The sequence below is a fragment of the Cheilinus undulatus genome, linkage group 23, assembly GCF_018320785.1.
Source record: "Cheilinus undulatus linkage group 23, ASM1832078v1, whole genome shotgun sequence".
In the NCBI taxonomy this organism is placed as follows: Eukaryota; Metazoa; Chordata; class Actinopteri; order Labriformes; family Labridae; genus Cheilinus; species Cheilinus undulatus.
This window is the reverse complement of record NC_054887.1, coordinates 19673806-19693312: the sequence shown is the minus strand read 5'-3', so window position 1 is coordinate 19693312 and position 19507 is coordinate 19673806. Positions and strand designations below refer to the sequence as shown.

Genomic DNA, 19507 nt, shown 5'->3' with positions numbered 1-19507 from the left:
TCTGGCCAAGTTTCAACTTTGCCTCTGTCATCGTGCATTAAATCTGCTTGCAGTCATCCATATTTGTTCACACTTCCAAGTTCTCAGAATAATATCGAACTAAAACCTCTCATAAGAGCAACTAGCTGCTGTGAACACAATCAAGAGATCCAATCAGCTAGTATTCTGGAGTATTTCTCAACCAAAGATATATTCCCAATTACCTGTTTTCAAACATCTACAGCCAGGACTATCCCAGCGGACCCTGCTCTCTCACAGTCACCATCATCCCCTCTGCACAGTATTTACCCCTCACTGCAGCTGACCCCAGCCTTGAACAGTGCCATTACGCTCCCCGCTCGTGTGACCTTTCAACTCCAACCGAAGGAAAACCCCCTCTGGACCGGATCGTATACAGGCCGGGTCGGTGACTCAGAAAGTCGGCCCACAGTGAGCTCATTGGGTAAGTCTGCTGCTGTTGACTGCAATATGACTATCTGGGATTGTTCTGGGTGCTTACTCATTCAAGTCATATGTTATAATGACTTGACCTTGCTTGAAAGGGGGCGCACAGCTGAATGAATGGAGGAGCATATGGGCTAATGTAGTGGTGGAAATATGAGAAGCATGAATGAGAGAGAAAAATGACTATATTACAGCTGTTTTACACTGAGAAAGTCATGAATATCTGTATAAGAGGGTAAAATGTGCTTTTATATTTGTGTGAATTGATAATAACTTATTTGTACAGATATAAATTCAAGCCATGTATTTTGGCCAAAACACACTCTTGTTAGAGAGATTCTTTATCTCAGAGAAGTTAAATGCATATTACATTTAAATTTCAAAAAATTCCAGGATTGTTCTATTGATCTTGGTGAAGAAAATGGCAAAAAAATGTTACCTGTGGTTTCTGTGCTGGTAGAAAATGTAGCAGCAGCAGTTAACATGAGGCCAAGTGACCTTGACCTATGGCTTCCAAAATCTAATTAGTTTATCATTGAATCAGAAGGGATATTTGTGTTATATTAGGAGAAAAAACTCTCAGGGCATTCTTAGGATATCACATTCACAAAAGGGATCAATATGGAGCCAAATGACTTAAGTCTCTCACCCGTGACCTCTAAATTCTACCCAATTTATCCTCGAGTTAGCGTTCAAAGTTTGGTGTAACAAGAATGGCTTGGATGGATGGAAAGAACGAAAATACAAAACTCGATGCCTCAGGCTTGAAAGTTGAATACAAATGCAATACATTACCATACATAAGTTAAAGTATGGTATGATGTGATAAAATACATACATCCATACATACAGATAGTAAATGATGCAATACAGTATGCAAAGATACTCTGAAGACCATACCATATATTACAGAGCAATATGCTATGGTACGACGCATTGCAGTACCATACTATACCATACCATGTGCTTTAACACAATGTGATGCAAAGCGATAGGATAGGAAATGATGTGGTACAATGAGATAGAATGCCATACAGTGCAATATTATGCAACATTATTTGACAAGATAAGATACGGTATGATATGAATGCCAACATACACACTTACAGTCTCACCCATGGTCTCACTGGACGGCTGGAAGTCATGGCAGAGAGTGAGTATTCGTCTATTCCTCCCAGCATTGCGAGTATTCTCGCTACAATTCGCTGTCTTTCTCTCTGTTATGCTCCAACTCGTCTCCTCGACCGGGCGTGCGTCTTTCAAACTCTATAAACTTCAAAAACTTTGAATAGTAAGACACCCAAAATGCTGCTGGGATTGAAGTTACTCATGTCCGCCATCTCCTGGTGTAAAGTGGTAAGAGTGTAGACCTCCGCCATTAGCCCTATCTCCCAATAGTACAGAATCCTTTAAAAAAATCCTGAATCCAGATGGTGATCCGGATCACTCCCAAAATCTAATCAGTTCTTCCTTATGCCATTTCTGACATTTCCTGAAAATGTCTTGAAAATGTCAAAAACTTTTTGAGTTATGTTGCTAACAAACTAACAAACTAACTAACAAACTAACTAACAAACCCACCCAATCACATAACCTCCTTGGCAGAAGTAACAATTCAACACAATACAACTCGATATGATGTGAGACCAATATGATACAATGGGAAAAGTTTTGATATGATATGCTAACAATAAGATATGACGTAATATGACACGATATAAGATATAACATACGATATGACCCAATACAACACATTTTGGTACGATACAACATGATACAGTACATGACGACATGATTTGATATGATGACAATATGATACGGCACAAAATGGCCTGATATGACACAATAAAACATGATTTGATACAATAACGATACAATACAACATGATCTGACACAACACAGCACAATATGACACAATACGACTCAATACGACACAATTTGATATGATAACGATAAAATATGATACGATACGGTACAATACAACATGATTTGATCCTATAACTAAACAATACAACATAATACCAACCGATACGATGCAATACAACACAATACAATCCAATTTGATCTGAGAACTAAACAATACAACATGATACGACACAATATGACCCGACACAACAAAATTCGATAATGATACGATATGATTCAAGAAGATATGATACGATACAACATAATACAACTGGATACAACACAATTTGATACGATAATGATACGATACGATTCAAGAAGATATGACACGATATGACATAATACAACCGGATACAACACAATGCAGCCTGACACAACAAAATACGTCACAATTTGATATGATAACGATATGATAGGACACAATACAACCCGATACGGCACAATACAACATGATTTGATCCAATAACTAAACAATATGACATGATACGACACAGTATGAAGCGACACAACACAATTGGATACGATAACGTTACGATACAACGAGATATGACACGATATGACCTGGTACGACACAATACATTAGATTTGATCCAAGAACTAAACAATACGATGTGATACGACACAATACGACCCGACACAACACAATACTACATAATATGATACAATACAAGCTATGACACGATTCAACACAATACGACCCGGTACAACACAATATGACAAGATTTGATACGATAACGATATGACACAATATGACACTATAAAAATATGACACAATGCAACATGATATGATAGACAACAATTCAGTGAGACATGGCATAATGCGACCAATACGATACTACATGGTATGATACAATAACGATACAATACGCAGCAATATGATAACTATATGACACAATACCACGATACGGCACGATTTATGATACGATACAACACAATACGACAAGATATGAAGCAATGCAATATAATATGATACAACAACAAGATGATGCAACATAATACAGCACAATACTTTAAATGATACAGTATGGCACATTACGATACAGTACGGTACAATACTGTATGATACATAATAAATTACTAAGGATTTTAAAACTGCATGCCATTGATATAAAGGCTGTTGACCAAACAAATTCAATTATTTGCTTTGGTTTGAAAGTTTTTGTCGTTTTCGAGGCACACTTAGTTTAGTTAGATTCAAATTTTAGGTGTTGATGGTGGTTGTGAGTGGTAGTAATGGAGTAGGGATGAATTTTTATGTGTTTTATTTTATTTAACTTGTGTGGAATATTTGCATGTGATCTGCTTCATTGTGTTGCAGAACTAAGACTGGCGTTGGCCTTGTGCCAAAGCTAACTGGAATCCAAGTGAACAATAAACAATTAATTCTGCACAGTAAATGCCATTTCATTTAACCCCCCATTCCAGGAAATAATATTGTCTCTTGTTGCATTTCTCTGCCATAGGTCCCATTATCTACAACAAAGGGACTATTAAAGACCTCAATGATGGTAGACCAACACTGACTGACCTCCCATCTGTTTCTCATCAACCCCCAACAGAGTGGTATACTGCCGTCCAGGAATCAAACTCCAGATTGAACACAAAACAGTCACTGCCACCATCAAACAAAACACCATCTACTCAGCTACTTTTAGATGTGTCACCAACCTCACATTTAATGACCGGGCATTTATCAAAACCTCACTCTCACTCTGAAACAATCCAACATCTGTCCTTGGTTTCCAAGGAGGCTGTGATGTCTCAGCTAAATGTTACTACTCAGGATGTGTCATCGGCCACATGGATGGGTCAGCTGATACTGTCTGGACAAACTGTACTGGAGTCATCGCTCACAGTGTCGTTTTTTGAGCCTTCTTTGTTGACATTCACACCAGCTTTACCCTCAGAGGGTGATTACTTTAGAACACAACTTGAGACAATGAACGTGCTACGCTCAGATAATTTATTCATGTCCCTTCCATCAGCTCTTCAAATGAACCCCCCTTTGACTAAAACCCACCCTGTGTCTTTGAACACATCATCTATATTTAAAGACAAGCCTTCGGAAGAACAACCACTGATCATATCGGATGATGACATTATGCAACTTCAGCCATCAATACATCAAACAGTCCCTGCACAGCTATTTACAGAAACTGATATGTTCTCTCACATATCTTTGGTCACTGGAAAGTCATCAAGCCAAACTGAGACCTATCCAGCTCATTTTTCAACATTTGAGAGCGTTGGACTTGTCTATATAGGCCATTTTGATCCAAGTACCCCCCCTACTGTTCAGTCATACACTACAACCCCAATTAGTCAAATGCAAACCCTTGATCCTTCATTCCCTTTTTATGGCCAGTCAGCAAATGATGGCAACCAGACAACCCAAAGTGGCTACCCTGAGAAGACACTGGACTTTTTGACAATTTATTCACAAGACAAGAAACACAGGACTGACTGTGCTGCTCTTGATTCAAGTGGACGATACCTATCAACACTTCCCTACAGTCTCCCTTCAGTTTTACAGGAACAAACAGAGTCAAGCAAATTCATGTCTTTGTTGTTTTCACCAACATTTAATCTGTATGCACATCCAGACACTAACTACATAACAACTACTTCACCAATGCATGTTTCAGACAGCAGTAACTCCTTAGCACCATTAGAGCCAGAAACATCTGCCTTCAGTGCAGACTGCACCAGTAAACAGAACTCTTTGTTAATCTGCAAATCGTTTACTACAGACAGCAGTGGGACCATCACAAATGGACGTCCCACTCAGCAGATTCCAAGCACATTTTTGAGTCAATTTGATGGGATATTAACCACATTATTATCCTCATTACAGACTGCTGACCTTTCTTTTTTAGGAGGACAGAGCTCAGTCATGCCATCACCACCCTCTGCTTCAGTCTCAAGTAAGTACCATATAAATACCAGTAAATACATCGCTGTGCTGTTCCCTTCCTGAGTCCTTATTTTTTCATATTTGTCACACTAAATGTTTCAATTTATACAGATAAGACACAGATAACCCAAGTTAATACAAAATGCAGTTTTTAAATCCACACCCACGCTTGATAACAGCCAGACCTGCTGAATCAAGAAATTCCTTAAATAGAACTTGTTTGAAAAAGTGAAGTAGACTACAAGATTTCAAAAGCACTAAGCCATGCCACGAGCCAAAGACATTCAAGAACAGATGAGAAACAAACTCATTGCTATCCATTAGTTTGAAAAGGGTTACAAAGCCATTCCTAAGGTGGTGAAACTTAAAGCGGTCCAAAAATACTCCAGAAATACTCCAGTATAGATATAAAAACCCTCTGTGTCAATCCTGCTCAGAACGAACTGTTTCTGTGTCTGTGGCTTTAAATGTTAATGAGCTGTCTGACTCCGCCCCTCTCAGGAAATGGATGTTGCTCAATGGGTGTGGCTCTTCTGGTGTCCTTTCAGCAAAGAGGGCAGAACTTTCTTCCAAGCAGGGAGGGCCAACTGAACCTGGGGGCGGGGCTTACTCCCCACATGACATCATGAGGGGAAATCTGAGAACAGCTTGTTTCAGCACACATTTTTTGAAAGGTGGATAAAGACAGGCCAGGGGCACATACTTTTGTTACAAAAGCCTGAAAAAGTGATTTTTGCATCATATGCCCGCTTTAAGCAAACCCTATTGAGAGCCATTCTCCACAAATGGAGAAAACTTGTAACACTAGTGAATAGAGTGATTGGCCTACCACGGTTTTTCCTAGAGCACATCAACAACTCATCCAGGAGGTCACAAAAAAAAAAAAAAAACAGAACAACATCTAAAGACCATCTTCTGGTTGAGGCAAAACAACTCTTTAGGAAAGCATGTTGGCTTGACTCATGAAAACATCACTTCACTGTCTTTAAGAATGTTAAACATTTGTGATTTATGGGCATATCGACCTTCTTGCCTTGCAGGTGTCTGTCTGCAACTGCATTCCTCATGTGTTTTTACATTTTTTTGCTGCATTACACCACCATAAACTGTCAGTCAGTTTAAGTTTGGGGGAAACCTGTGGTTGACAAATGTTTCACATTTGTTTGTCTGTGTCTTACACTCTGGGTGCTCAGTGCTGATAATAAAATTCTGTTTGGTAATGTTAAATAAGCTGGTTCAGTTTTAAATTAAGAAATTTAGAAGGTCAAAAACTGTGAATGTAACACATTCATATAATGAACATTCTCCTAACTAGAAACATAAAAACGGATGTCTTCAAAGTAACTACAACTACATATTTAAATCAGTATTTTAAATCCATGTGTATTTATGGAAAGAATGGATGCATCGTAATACGTCTGGACCATGCAACAAGTATTCAAAATGTCAATGGACACCTTAATAATCCATTATTTAAAGGCAAATACACAGGGGTTAATCATCAAAATAAGCACGTTTTTGGCTGCAGACTTGTCTATTAAAAATAACATTCGACTGTTCATTTTGTTTGTTTCAACCTCTTTCACTATCCCACCAAAAGTGTTACAACCTCTTCCAGTCTTGGTGGCGACCGTTGGCTTCCCCTTCCACTTTCTAATCCCTGTGAGGACCTTCTTAGACCAAGACGACGGCCATGCAGACACCCTTTCCCTGGAAACTGAGTTGATTGATGGTCCTCCTGATAGCATCGGTACCTGGTTGATGCTGAACGGCCTTGAGCTTCATGGCATCCCTCTGGAGGTAGACCTGCAGTTTGCTCCTCTGGATTTCCTCCTTGTCGCTCAAGATAAAGGCGGACTGAGCGTACGGCTGCCTCTGACTGTAGATCTGCATCGCAGCATTGTCGTCCCTTGTCATGTTTACACTCTGATCATCCAACGCAGTCTTCACTCCATCCTCCGCCAGCGCCACAGGGTAGAACTTCTGCTCAGAAAACTGTCCCGCTTCTTCAACAGCTCCAGCGACCATCTTGTTATTGATTCTGTGAGGCCTGGGTCCACCGTTGTGTCCTGGTACAACCACAGCTTGTGCAATGCTGGACAATGTGATGTTGATCAGATACGAAGCATATGGATGGGAATGAGGTCTAGAGATGGATCAGTAAACCCTGCATTTAGAGAGGCAATGCACCCAGAGTTCCCAATCAGTAAAGTTGGACCTGTGAGCCAGCAATGTTTCTCAATGACTACAACTTCCATACTTGATGGATCTACACCTGCTTTTCATCCTACCTTAAAGCCAAATTTAGGCACCGGCATTTCCCAAAATTCCACCCCTAGCACCTGCAGCCTTCCATCTCCAGTCACCTCCAATCAAAGAGACCACTATAAATGGATGGCTGCCATGTTAACAGCCCTCCTTGTTGTCTGCCTACTAATCCTTACCATCCTCCTCATTGCTATCATTCTCTATTTTTGCAAAGGTAGCCGAAGGTCAAGATCGTTCGCCATTTGGCCTGCAGGCAGAGTCTTAGAGTTTCAAAGCATAGACCAGAGTGCCATAAAACCAAGGAGGCCTCCAATATTCCAACCTGAGCTACCTCCTCCACCTCTGAAACTGTGGATTAACTTCTCAGAAGATGATGTGGGACAACTCCCATCTAACTGGGAGCAAGAGAGAAAAAGTCCAGACAAGGAACTAAAGCTTTGTCCTTCAAGGTATGACTTCTCAAGTTAAGAGGAAGATAAAGAAAAAGGACCCATTTGTGATTGGTAAACAAAAGTCTTAATATTCCAGTTCAACAGATGAATATGTGATTGAGATTCATGACTGCTAGATGAGGGTCAGCCTTTTTTCAATGTAAGATGAAGAAGCAACAGCATTTCTCTTAAAATGAAGAAGGTGATCTCTTCATGGACAAGTTTCCCTTTGCTAAGGAATAAAATGTGACTCATGTTCCTCCCATTCCCCTTGATCGTCTTTTGATGTTTCTACGCCTTGATTGGCTTACCCTCGTGGTGACTTCAACTGATTTAAGGAAACAAGATTTTCCCGTTTTCAATGCAAATCCAAAAGAGCACAAGGAAAGAGGAGGTCAAAGGAGAAGATTCTTTTGTCCAGGGATCTGTTGACTTGTTTCTCCAGTCTAATGAAAGGAAGCAAATGATACTTATTAAAACAGTAAGATGTGGTGGTGGCATCATCATGCTGGGGTGAAATTAGGGGTGAAAAGAGTGAACCTTCATGAAACAAGGGCAAGAGAGCACCTAGGACTCTTAACTGGACCAAAAGTTTGATTCCCAATGACCAGAGCCAGACTGATGTTGTCTTGGGCACAGTTGTTGTGTTCTGTCAGAGATATGACATGAACCCAGGACGACACCAGTGGAGAGAACTTCTTCATCCAATCTGGCAGGTCAGTAGCAAGTAACGTAAGAACGTACAATACGGGTAGGTCAATATTTTCTTGTCCTGTCATTGTCATATCTTTATTAGAAAGTGTTTGATGGAAAAGAAATGAACAATTAAAACTCAAGAATAATGGTGGATTGTTCCCTCCTGGTGGGGAGGGAGTCTCTGCCTCAGGTGAAGGAGTTCCAGTATCTCAGGGTCTTGGTGGGGAAGAGGGGGCTGAGCCAAAAGGCAAAGCTTTCGATTTACCGGTCGATCTACTTCCCAACCCTCACCTATGGCCATGAAGCTGGAAAGTGTCACTGTGGAGAGGGATGTCTGGGTTGACTTACTCAACCTGCTACCACTACAACCTGGTCCCAGATAAGCGGGAGAACATTGATGGATGGTCTAAGTTACTTAATATGGCAGAATAGTTACCCTTGACCTGATCTATGTGTGGGAAACAAATCAACAATGAAACTACTTTCTTGAAGTGCAATGTTTGAGTGTCTGAGAAAATATACAACTAGTCTTAAAGGCATGAGATATGGAAACATGAGTACATAGAGAAAGTAGAACTACCACCTCACAGGTGAATGCCTCTGTGAGGTAGTGATGGGTCAAGAGGAAGGGTTGGGGTGTTTTCAATGGCAGTGTGATTTGTAGAAATGTTATAAGTGAGGGCTGACCATGAGTGACTTTGACCTCCAAAATCAGTCTCCCCATTGACTCCTTTTGACGGAGCAGAGCATCAGTATCGCTAGCTAAGCCTTAATTTCTGCAATGACAAACCACAGAGGATAGTAACGTAATGGATAATGTCAATTTAATGGATTGTACTTTCTTCAGTTCCATAATCCAGATTGAACAGTAAGCTCGATGGGCAAATAAGATTAAAATAATCACTTCAGTATTCAATGTGCTTTATGCAAAAGCCAACAACAAATTTGTTTATTGACAGCTATTATTGTTACACAATATGTAACAGCGTATCTACAAAATGAGGGGTTAAAAAATTATAAATTCATCTTTACAGTTCACTGATTTGATGTCTTTGACGCTCAAGTCTGAAAAAACACTACTGTGGTCCACAATCTCATCCTTGGCAGCGGGAAAACCAAATCACAGAAACATCATCTGGTTGCTTTTCCATTTTCATGAACTTCCATCCTGAAAAAGAGTAAAAATCAAGATGAATGCAAAAATTAGATCAGGTGGGAATAGTAACTGACAGATAATTGTTATATATTACAGCAACACACCCGTTCTCCTCTTTGAGCTGCTGGTACAGCTCAAACTTGTTGTTGATGGAGCTCACTCTTCCGACAAACTCTTGGTGCTTCCTGGAATTGGCCGTGGTGATGCGATTGGTCCACATGGTGAGGAGCGACACAGGACCTGCAGTGACAATGAGGCAACGCCACAAGTAAAAACAGATGTCCAGTATGATCCCTGTGTCTTCAGATACAGGCATAAACAGGCTATGGAAGTCCAGACTTACTCACATGCACACAAAAATGAAAATAATTCATCACAGTCATTAGTTTTTTTTTTCTGGGGAGTCAGGGTTGAGGGTGGGGGGTATTTCTAGTAGAAAAACTGTCTGTACCTTTTGCTCTCTCTGGAGGCTGAATGTCATCTGTGGTCAGGCGGGGCTTCTTAATGAGCGGCTCTGGAGAATCTGGAGAATCCTTGATCACCTCAGCTTCTTGATCATCTTTATCCAGCAAACCCTTTAGCCTTCATTTAAAAACAAAAAGAGGTTGTACCTTAAGAAAGTTTAGGAACCTCAATATCGAGCTACCTTTGAAAGTCAATACTCACCTCTCAGAGTCCTGCCAGCTTTTGTCCTCTGTGTCCTTGCTGCCATTTTTCTCTGTCTTGTCCTCCCTCTCCTCCCTCTTCCTGCCTCTTTTCTTCCTCTCTTCCTCCTCAGGAGGTTTGCTGCGGCAGGCGATGATGCAGTCCAGTACCCGCTGGTGTCTGTCTGTGGCTCCAGCGTGAGCTTTGACCAATGTTTCCAGCTCGTTCCACATGATGCGATACTGTTCATCTCTGGAGAGGAAAGCAAAGCAAACACCTTAGTAATTATGCTGAATTTAAAATGGTTGATCTCATAAGAATTAATTTTGTTTGATACATAAATACCTCTTAGGTCCTTTGCCCCTTGATCCCACAGTGGAAATAGGAAGAGGGTCATTCTTCCTTTCCATGTCTACCAGGTTGTACACCGTTTTCTGGCAGGTCAGAACATCTTCCTCAGACAGAGTCTCCTTCACTATCAGGTTAGCTAAAGGCACCACCTAGTGGAGGAAAACAAATACAGCAACTCAGTGGCTGAAGCAAGAAAAAAAGAAACTCTCAGGAATAACTTAAGCATTTCTCATTGATGCTCACTGCCTGCATGTTAAAGATGGTGGTCTGGGAGATAATCATAGGCCAGTATCGAGTATGGCGCTCCAGCTGAGCTTTAGCCCTCTCAGCTGGCAGTTTCCCAGAGGGATCATGGGAAGACTCTGACACTGGAGCGAGCCTGTTCTCCCTCATGAATTCACCAAAGTCCTGAAACAGAAATAAACAGTTATTATTTGTGGACTTTTCACATATAACGTCACCCAGCTGCTGCAAGCTGAACTCACAGTGATGCGGTAATCTGTCACTCGTCCTCCGCAGCCCTCGCTGATTGAGGGCGGGTCCTCCAGGGTGGAGCGGTTGCTGTTTAACACATGCAGAAAGATCTCGCCTCCGTGGCTGCTCAGCATGTGGCTGATGACTTTGGAGCCAGACTTCCTCGGCTGCTCCAGGAGCACAGAGCGACCTGTGGTGAATCAGGAAGAGAAGTGGTTCACTCCAGGAGTTTGTAGATCAATTTGAGGACAGGATAGATCAGGTAGAAAAAAGGATTGATCCAGCTTACCGTTGAGGAGAAAGTTTGTCAAACATGACGAGGGACGACTGTTCACGTCTGTGGGGGAGATGCGATAGGCTCCAGTGCAGTAATGCAGTTCTGTGATGGGAGAAAAATCTAAAATAAATACAACTACTTCTTTGGCAAAATTTAAAACTAAATGCAGCATCTGACAGTTTCTCTGTGTTAGGAATGGATGCCATTCTTTTGTATAAGTCGTGCTAAACTTTTATAGTTTATGTTTTAGTTTAAAACACTGTCAATAATGTAACAGATCAGAAGAACATTGTTGAGCACTTTCTCAAAAGCATAACAAGACTAGAGTAGTGGTTCGCAACTTGGAGTCCAGGCACCCTGCAAAGATCTCAAGGGGGGCACAGGGTCCAGTCTGCTCTGATGTTGTCAAAACGTGACGTGCAAATATACATACATTTTTTAAATCACAATTAGAGACATTATGACAACGCTGTATTAGGGCCACCCTAAAAGATAAAGTGAAAGAGGATCTCTTCCTTTTTTTTTAGTTAATTTGTTTTTATTAAAAAAATCCATTTTTTTAAGATTGCAGTAATATAGTTAAATAAAAAAAACCTCAGAATTTCTGATTTGAAAAAGTTGTAAATTTACAAAAAATAAATAGAAATGTCCTTATTTTAAAAAATGATACCCTGTTGATACCCTAAACTCAAATGTCATATTTTTAAAGTCTAAATTTACAGCAAACCATGATCAGGCTCTCAACTGCATGGCTTGTTCAATGAAAATAATTTAATCTGGTCTGATGTTCTTCAACACAATCAGCTATTTTTGACTTTATAATCTTTCAAATTCAAAATTTTAATTTACATAAATTTATGATTTTAAAGTTTAAAAAAAATCATGTTTTTTCCATGTAAATCTAGACTTTTTTTTTTACCTGGAAATGTCTTTTTCTTTTCTTTTTGTTTTTTTTTTTTCCCCAGAGTGGCCCTTATACACTGTTGTAACAGTGGATAGTTTATGCATGGATCCCTTAGCAGGGACAAGTGTATGTAGGCCAGTTATGTTGGGATTTTGTCAGTGAAAACAAAATGGAAGTTTAATTTTTCCAAGTGGGTCCTGGAAGGTGCTGCTTAGCATTTTTTTAGGGATGAATGACAGGAGCCCTTAGGAAAATAAAAATGAGAGCCACTGCTCGAGAGGGAATATGTCACTGATTCAACATAAACACTAAGTATTTCAGGCATAAATCAAAGTGGATCCTTAATTTTGATAAATAAGATTGTGCTGTAAATATTGATTTTAATCATACAAGACTTTATAAGCTAGCTGGGCTATTGTCTTTAAATATTTACAAGAAATGTGTACATTAAAATATCTTTAAGGATGTAATGTAATGAGATGGAAAATAACTGAGCATTTTTCCAGCTGACTTTGCCCACCTATGCTGTTGGTTCTTGGAGTGCACCATTTCAGCGTTATCGTCTCTTTTAGTCCATTTTCTCGAGTGCTAGTGCCGGCCATGTGCAAGTCTCCTGCACAAGACAAACAAACAGAATTATCAGACGAATGACCGATTTAAAATATTTCCACACACAGACTTATCAATACAGTCAATGAAAACTTGCAGATTTCCTCAAATTGTTTTTTACATTTTTTCACTTCTTTGAGAATAATTTTGCTTTTCTTTTTGAAAACTTTTCAGACAAAAGCGTGCACCCACCACTTTTAAAGAACTCCAAGTGTGCGTCTCGGTGATGCAGGAGCTCAACGTCGTAGTTTGCTGATGTGTTAGCGTGCTGCTCTTCCTAATCATCCGTACAAACAGTGACAAATTCAGGTCAGTGTGAAGCCAGGTCTTAAAATGTCTGGACTCACATACAGACACAAACACACTTTAACACTGCTGATTTCATGTTCCAAAGGGTAAATGACAATGAAGAAAGTTAAAAAAAAGAAAAAAAAAACAGATCTGCTCTCTGGGTGACTCAAGAAAATAATTTGTTTTCAAATTAGAGCCCAATTCTTTGGTCTGAATTTCCTTAAAATGCATGAAAAATGTCACTTCCTTTGTGTGACAAATCAGCGATAAAACAAATCATTTATGCCAGAATAAAAACTGAAACCTGGAAATTGCTCATCTAAGATCAACTCTTTGATCACAGGCTTTCTACACTTGGGGAAAGACGTAATTTTGAGGTGACTAAAGGTGGCATTTAAGGTTATGTTTCAAAAACTAGATATCCAGACAGCACAATGGGTCACAACAAAACTCTAAAAAGGGGAAATGAGTGGGACCTGATGGGGAAAAACAGAGACCAGGGAAAGATCGGACAACTTTTAACACCTGACAGACACTGGAGCATTAAATAACTCAGAAGAGGCAACACTGGTCACAAATGTTTCAATTTTAAAAACAGTTGTTAGAATTTTTTAACATAAACTTAATCGTCAAAAATTGTCGTAGAAATACAACAAAGGAATATCAAATTAATGTTCAGTTGAATGTAGTTAGGATATAAATTTAGTATGAATGCTGATTTTAGGTTTGTAACATGAGACTAGAGTTGCCCGTCCTTCTCTTGAGCCTCATCAGAAAATCAGTGGACTAACTGTCACATTAAAAATGAATGAAGAACAGTGTAAGCCTGTTGCAACAGCAGAGCTCAAAACACATAAAGTACACACTATGTGATGTAAAGTCTGAGCCTTCCTCACTTTGATGTGTGTGTGATAAGAGTACTAACCTGGTCGCAAACATTTAATGTGGGCTAGCAAAACAGAAAATACAGCATGAAACCAGCAGCAGATTCACAGTCATATCAACATGCAGATGACATAAATAACTAAAAAAGGTGGTAATGTAAGAAAATCAAAAGTGATAAAGGCTTTTACATAAAGATTAAGCAAAGGATGAAGGCTGTGAGAGAAAATAAAAAGAAAATACAAAAATAGGGCAAAAGTGAGAGCATGCCAGCATGACTACATCTGTGTGCTAGCAAAGAAAAATGGTTTGCGATTTTTAATTTTCGACGACGTATGTGCAAGTTCAGAGGAAGGGTAAGAGTCCTCTTACCTTCATAGGGATGTTTGTTATAGTGGTGGAGGCTAAGTCAAAGTGCTGCTGGACCAGAATGTTGAGTTTGGTGGCCAGGTGTCGCCCTGCACGGACACTGTGGACTTCGCTGGTAAGCAGAGGGGAGATCTGAGGAAACAAAAATACAGTAAGGAACAACCTGGGGGACAAGTGCTAAATACAGCATCTAGCTTATCCTGCAATAAGACGTTCTTCCAGTGTCATTAACAAAAAGTGTGATTTTCGTACTTTTTTTTTTTTTTTTTTAAAGCACCCACCTCTTTCTTGGGTCTGTCAGACACCAGCGTGTCTTCCCCCTGGGGGTAAATGTGAACAAGTACCAGTTCACACTGCTGGATGGCCATCAGCCTGAAAATATACAACAGTGATGTCAAAATGAGAAACAATGCCACTGAATTATTTGCTTTCCTCAAGTTTAGAATTGCTGAAAAAAATAGTTTCAGCATTTTCAGCCATATTTAAATTATTTTAACTTGTTAGTAAGTGCATTTAGTACATTTAGTTAGTACATCATGACACTGACCTGTCTGAGCCTGCTGCCAGCTTATTTTGTTCTAATATCGTCTCCTGGATGCAATCTTCTAACATGCGCACATGAGTATCACTGTGTAACAAAAAGAGAACAGCATTAGCACAATGTTAAAAAATGTCAATTTTTTATACCTGTTATAAATGTCATTTTTTCAATGATTATCAGTAAAGACTAAGGAAGTACTGATGGATTAAAATAAAAACATATTCCAATTTTCCAGTGTTTTCCTTACCTCCCCCATGGCGTCTACAAATGAGAGGCATGAATGAAAGGTGCCTCTGATGCAGTGTCATGTTAATAATTTTGCATTAGCCACCTACATAAAGAAATCATGGCAGTCTCTGTTTCTTATACAATATTCAAATGTTTTTTTTTTTCACAGATGTTTCTCTAACACATTTATGGTATCGAGACAGCTTTCATTCACCTGCTGACTTTTAATATTTTAATTACCTCTGCCAAGGAGGTTATGTGATCGGCAGGGTTTGTTTGTTAGTTTGTTAGCAACATAACTCAAAAAGTTATGGATGGATTTTGATGACATTTTCAGGAAATGTCAGAAATGGCATACGGAAGAACTGATTAGATTTTGGGAGTGATCCGGATTACTGTCTGGATCCAGGAATTTTTCAAAGGATCCTGTACTATTGGGAGATAGGGCTAATGGCGGAGGTCTATGCTCTCTGAGTACTCTTCTAGTTGACATATGTGAGTAAAGTATGCTATTGTAAACACAGTAGGCTAGAAATGGTGTTGACCAGCTTTTCCCAAACTTAAGCATGCCACAGCAGTTTTAAAGCTCAAAATATTCAGCCAAAACTGCCTTACAACCATAACGTTAGACTCAAACTCTTGACCTCCATATTTTCACATTGTAAACAGAGAATTTCAATGCAAATGCTTGATTTTCAGAGACATTAATGTTACTGTAAGCATTTGTGGAGTCACTAAGTGTATTTAATGAGTCATTATTTATTTTTTCTTCTCTCTTCATATGCATTTTGTGACTCCACAAATTCTTTCCTAGTAACGTGAATCTCTCCATTGATCAAGTCTTCTAATCAGAAGGCAGTAGATTGTCTTACAGATTGTCACCAATGAGAGCAAGACACCGGTCTCACGTCAAACAAAACAAGGGAAAAAAAGTTTAATGTGTGTAATCAAGTATTTTGTGACTTTTAAGATAAAGTTTTGATTTTGAAAAGACTGTTTATGGTATAGCACCTCTGGGGCTCACCAGAGGGCCACAACCCACAAACACTGATGCAGACCAGTAAATCTAGTTACAAAACACTAATATTTAAATTCTGTTTAAAAAATACCCTCTTTTTAGTGACTGGGTTGATTATTAATGCTTTATATTAATAGCAGACAGAAGATATTGTCAATGGATGATTTAGCTTGACTGAGAATGACTGAGAGAGACCGCTGCACATTGCTGACTAAATGAGCTTGCCTCATCGGTGAGGGCAAGACAGTTAGGCAAGCACATGTCACTGTCCCACTTGAACACAGGTAAATTTTAGAAAGTAAATCTACTTTTAAAGAATATACCAAAAAAATCTTGCAAACATTATCTTTCTTTTGATTAGGCTGGCCAAGCCACCAATCCTAAAAGTCAAAGTCATACGCTTTACCCCAGGCTATCTCAGCAGTAAGAAAGTGCATGCTGCATTGAGTGTCATTTGTAAATCTAGACATTGGTTTATTGTTTTCCTGCAATTTCAGCAATTTAAAAAAACATTTCATTGCCTAAGATTCCACTTCAAAGCCTTATCTTCTAATGCTACTGAGTAACAGAGGTATTTTATTTTCATAAGATTCAAATGTATAATTATAGAGTTGTGAAAGGACAACATGAGGCTAATGCAGTCCTTTTAATAATATTATATTTGTAAAATAAAACATTTTAATTCTGCTTTATGGTTACATTTCAAGAAGTTTTACTATTGAAATGTATCCTTTTATTAAGTCTATAGTATAATTTAGTAGTATAGTATTAAGTGTGGCTGATTCTCTGTTATACTGATAACACTCTGTGTACCTTTTAGCATTGGTGAGGCAGATAATACGCCCCCTGTTCGCAACTCTCTCTGCTGTGTCCATCAGAGCGATGCGCTTCTCATGCTGCAGCTCTGTGATCTTGCACAAAGACTCAACCGCTGAGACGAGCCCATGAAGGATGCTGCAACACTCGGGGTCCTCACGTGGGTTAGGTGGCCCAACAGCTGCCAAGGCTGACATGAGCTGCTCAGAGAGGAGGAGAAAATACAGAACTGTATTACAGGTCCAATTCTGAGGAAACCTTTTTAACACTGTGGGATATAGTATTTAATGTAAATGTTGCACTTATCCAACATGTGGCGGGAAATGCTGATCTCACACTTAAAATCACTCTCATTTTGATGTTATACTGACTGTTTTTACATGCACTGGAGTACCTCATGAGTGCTCTGATCTTCTCGTCTCCAGCTATTCAAGATGTGGAACTCTGAGTCACTAACAATGTAATTAACCTGTTGAAGAAAAGGAAAAGGTGCAAAATGTTAATGGTAGTGTTGATGTCATTGATGTTCTTAAAATTGGAATAAATCAAATGGTCTGTGCACATTTTGCTATCTTATATTCCCCTCTTTGAAAACTAAACTGCTCTCCATAGTATGATTGTGCTCTCCTGTAGTTCAACACCTGAGGTCAAACCAACTGTTGGTAAACAGTAGCAATTCTATCGGGGCACAAACAAATAAAAGGCAGCTCACAAGTTTGTCCTTTGGATAAATATCGTAGAGAATCCGGCAGTACTCCATGGAGCACTCCACAGCACACGTCCACAAGGACTTGGACACAGGAGCCAAGGGAATGACCCCATGTGCCCGACTCTTTGTAAGCACGTCACACTCCACCTGCTGACGACTTGACTCTGCCATGTAGGGGCAGTGGTCCACCACAAAGACAGTCTTGTGAGCCACTGAGAACATCTTCATTTTGCAGATCTGAAAAGGTGGAAAAATACACAAAGGTAAAAACCCTAGATAATGTGTCTTTCATCATAAGTTCATTTGCTACACAGATTACCATGCCTGATTCTATTTAAAAACTTCTGTTTTGATAAGTGAAAATCTAGATTTAATCATTACTGCCTTGTGTCCTGTCAAGTGTATAATTACTTACATCAGACTTTGCAAAAATATTGACCCTTCAGGTTTAAAAATAAATAACCAATAGGTTTCAGTTTTCTATCTTGTCACAAAGAGACAATTTTGCTTACACTTAGGGATGCACAACATTATATTTTTGTCGAAAGTTATATTATATTTCATCAACTTATCTACTGTGACCATATCTATATTGGCTGTAAATATCAGCAGAAATGTTCACATCTGCCAATCTGCGTACATAATATTGTGCATCCTTAACTGTACTGTGAAACTAAAGACGCTTAATCAGCAATAAAATAAAGGTCTGACATGCATTCAACAGGATACCAAAGTACGATACAAGCGTATAAAAATACAGACAGCCTTCATTAAGTTTGAGAACCAAACGGATTTTCATTTCATAAATAAAATAAAGAAAAAGAACAACCTTATTTAATGATACATCTATGTAAATAACATCAAACCCTGTAAGCAGGCGGTACGGATAGTTTTAAGTAAAATTTCGTGGCAGTAGTGCCATTTGAATTAGTTAGCACAGGAACAACAACATTTAAAATACTTTAATGAATCAACAAACTTATTTCAGTCATTACAATATCCCTTTTGGTATTATAGTCATTTTCTGACGTGGATGTACTGGATATGCCAATCCCCTTTAATAAACAGAATTTCAACGTTCAGCATTTCTAACTGCTGCCTGTCTGTCAGTGAATGTTAACGGTAACTCACCTTGACAATACCTTTTCAGTCCAACGTTTCTTGGTCAGGAAATGATCTGATATGTTTGAAAACTGCGTTTGCCTTCTTTAGTCAGAGAAAATGACCGTGTCACCACCAAACCAGTGACACGGTCAGCCTCTGTGTCAGTCCCGATTTGCTAACAAGCTAACATGGCTACATGCTAAAGGAGCATGTCAAAACGCCGCATTAGCCCTTTAGCTAACTCTAGTCAGAATCATTTGTTTTCGTGTTATCTATGGTAATTAACACGATATTTCCGCTATGAGACTTGTGCAACACGTTGCACGTTGGCTTTAGCCCATATTACTTCAAAACGACCATTACTTTGACATTTTACACACATTTGAAATAACAAGTGCAAACAATACAGTCTACGCCTCCGCCAGCTAGCAGGTTTGTTATTGGCGGAAATAGACCAGTGGCGGTGCTGCACTGA

The 19507-nt window shown here is 39.3% G+C and overlaps 1 protein-coding gene across 2 annotated transcripts; it reads right to left on the bottom strand.

The window, feature by feature from the left end:
• Nucleotides 1–9578: 9578 nt before the first annotated feature.
• On the bottom strand, nucleotides 9579–19472 carry ints13 (integrator complex subunit 13). Of its 2 annotated transcripts, none has more exons than XM_041780276.1 (17): nucleotides 19060–19472; nucleotides 17932–18165; nucleotides 17614–17688; nucleotides 17217–17419; nucleotides 15164–15244; nucleotides 14898–14988; nucleotides 14620–14748; nucleotides 13267–13351; nucleotides 12986–13078; nucleotides 11574–11663; nucleotides 11296–11474; nucleotides 11054–11218; nucleotides 10805–10959; nucleotides 10481–10711; nucleotides 10266–10396; nucleotides 9919–10054; nucleotides 9579–9826 (listed from the first exon to the last, which is right to left on the bottom strand). In XM_041780276.1, exons 2-17 carry the CDS (start codon nucleotides 18154–18156, stop codon nucleotides 9790–9792), a joined length of 2106 nt encoding a protein of 701 aa, XP_041636210.1. In that variant the 5' UTR covers nucleotides 18157–18165; nucleotides 19060–19472; the 3' UTR covers nucleotides 9579–9789. The 2 variants fall into 2 exon arrangements, with proteins under 2 accessions (XP_041636210.1, XP_041636211.1); XM_041780277.1 differs by having other exon boundaries at nucleotides 19071–19472.
• Nucleotides 19473–19507: the final 35 nt, after the last annotated feature.

Coding starts and splice junctions, on each gene's coding strand:
- ints13 (XM_041780276.1), bottom strand. CDS start 18,156: ATGAAGATGTTCTCAGTGGCTCACAAGACTGTCTTTGTGGTGGACCAC. Junction 10,397..10,480: donor AGCTGGCAGGACTCTGAGAG/GTGAGTATTGAC, acceptor TTTTAAATGAAG/GCTAAAGGGTTTGCTGGATA. Junction 9,827..9,918: donor CAGCTCAAAGAGGAGAACGG/GTGTGTTGCTGT, acceptor ACTCTTTTTCAG/GATGGAAGTTCATGAAAATG.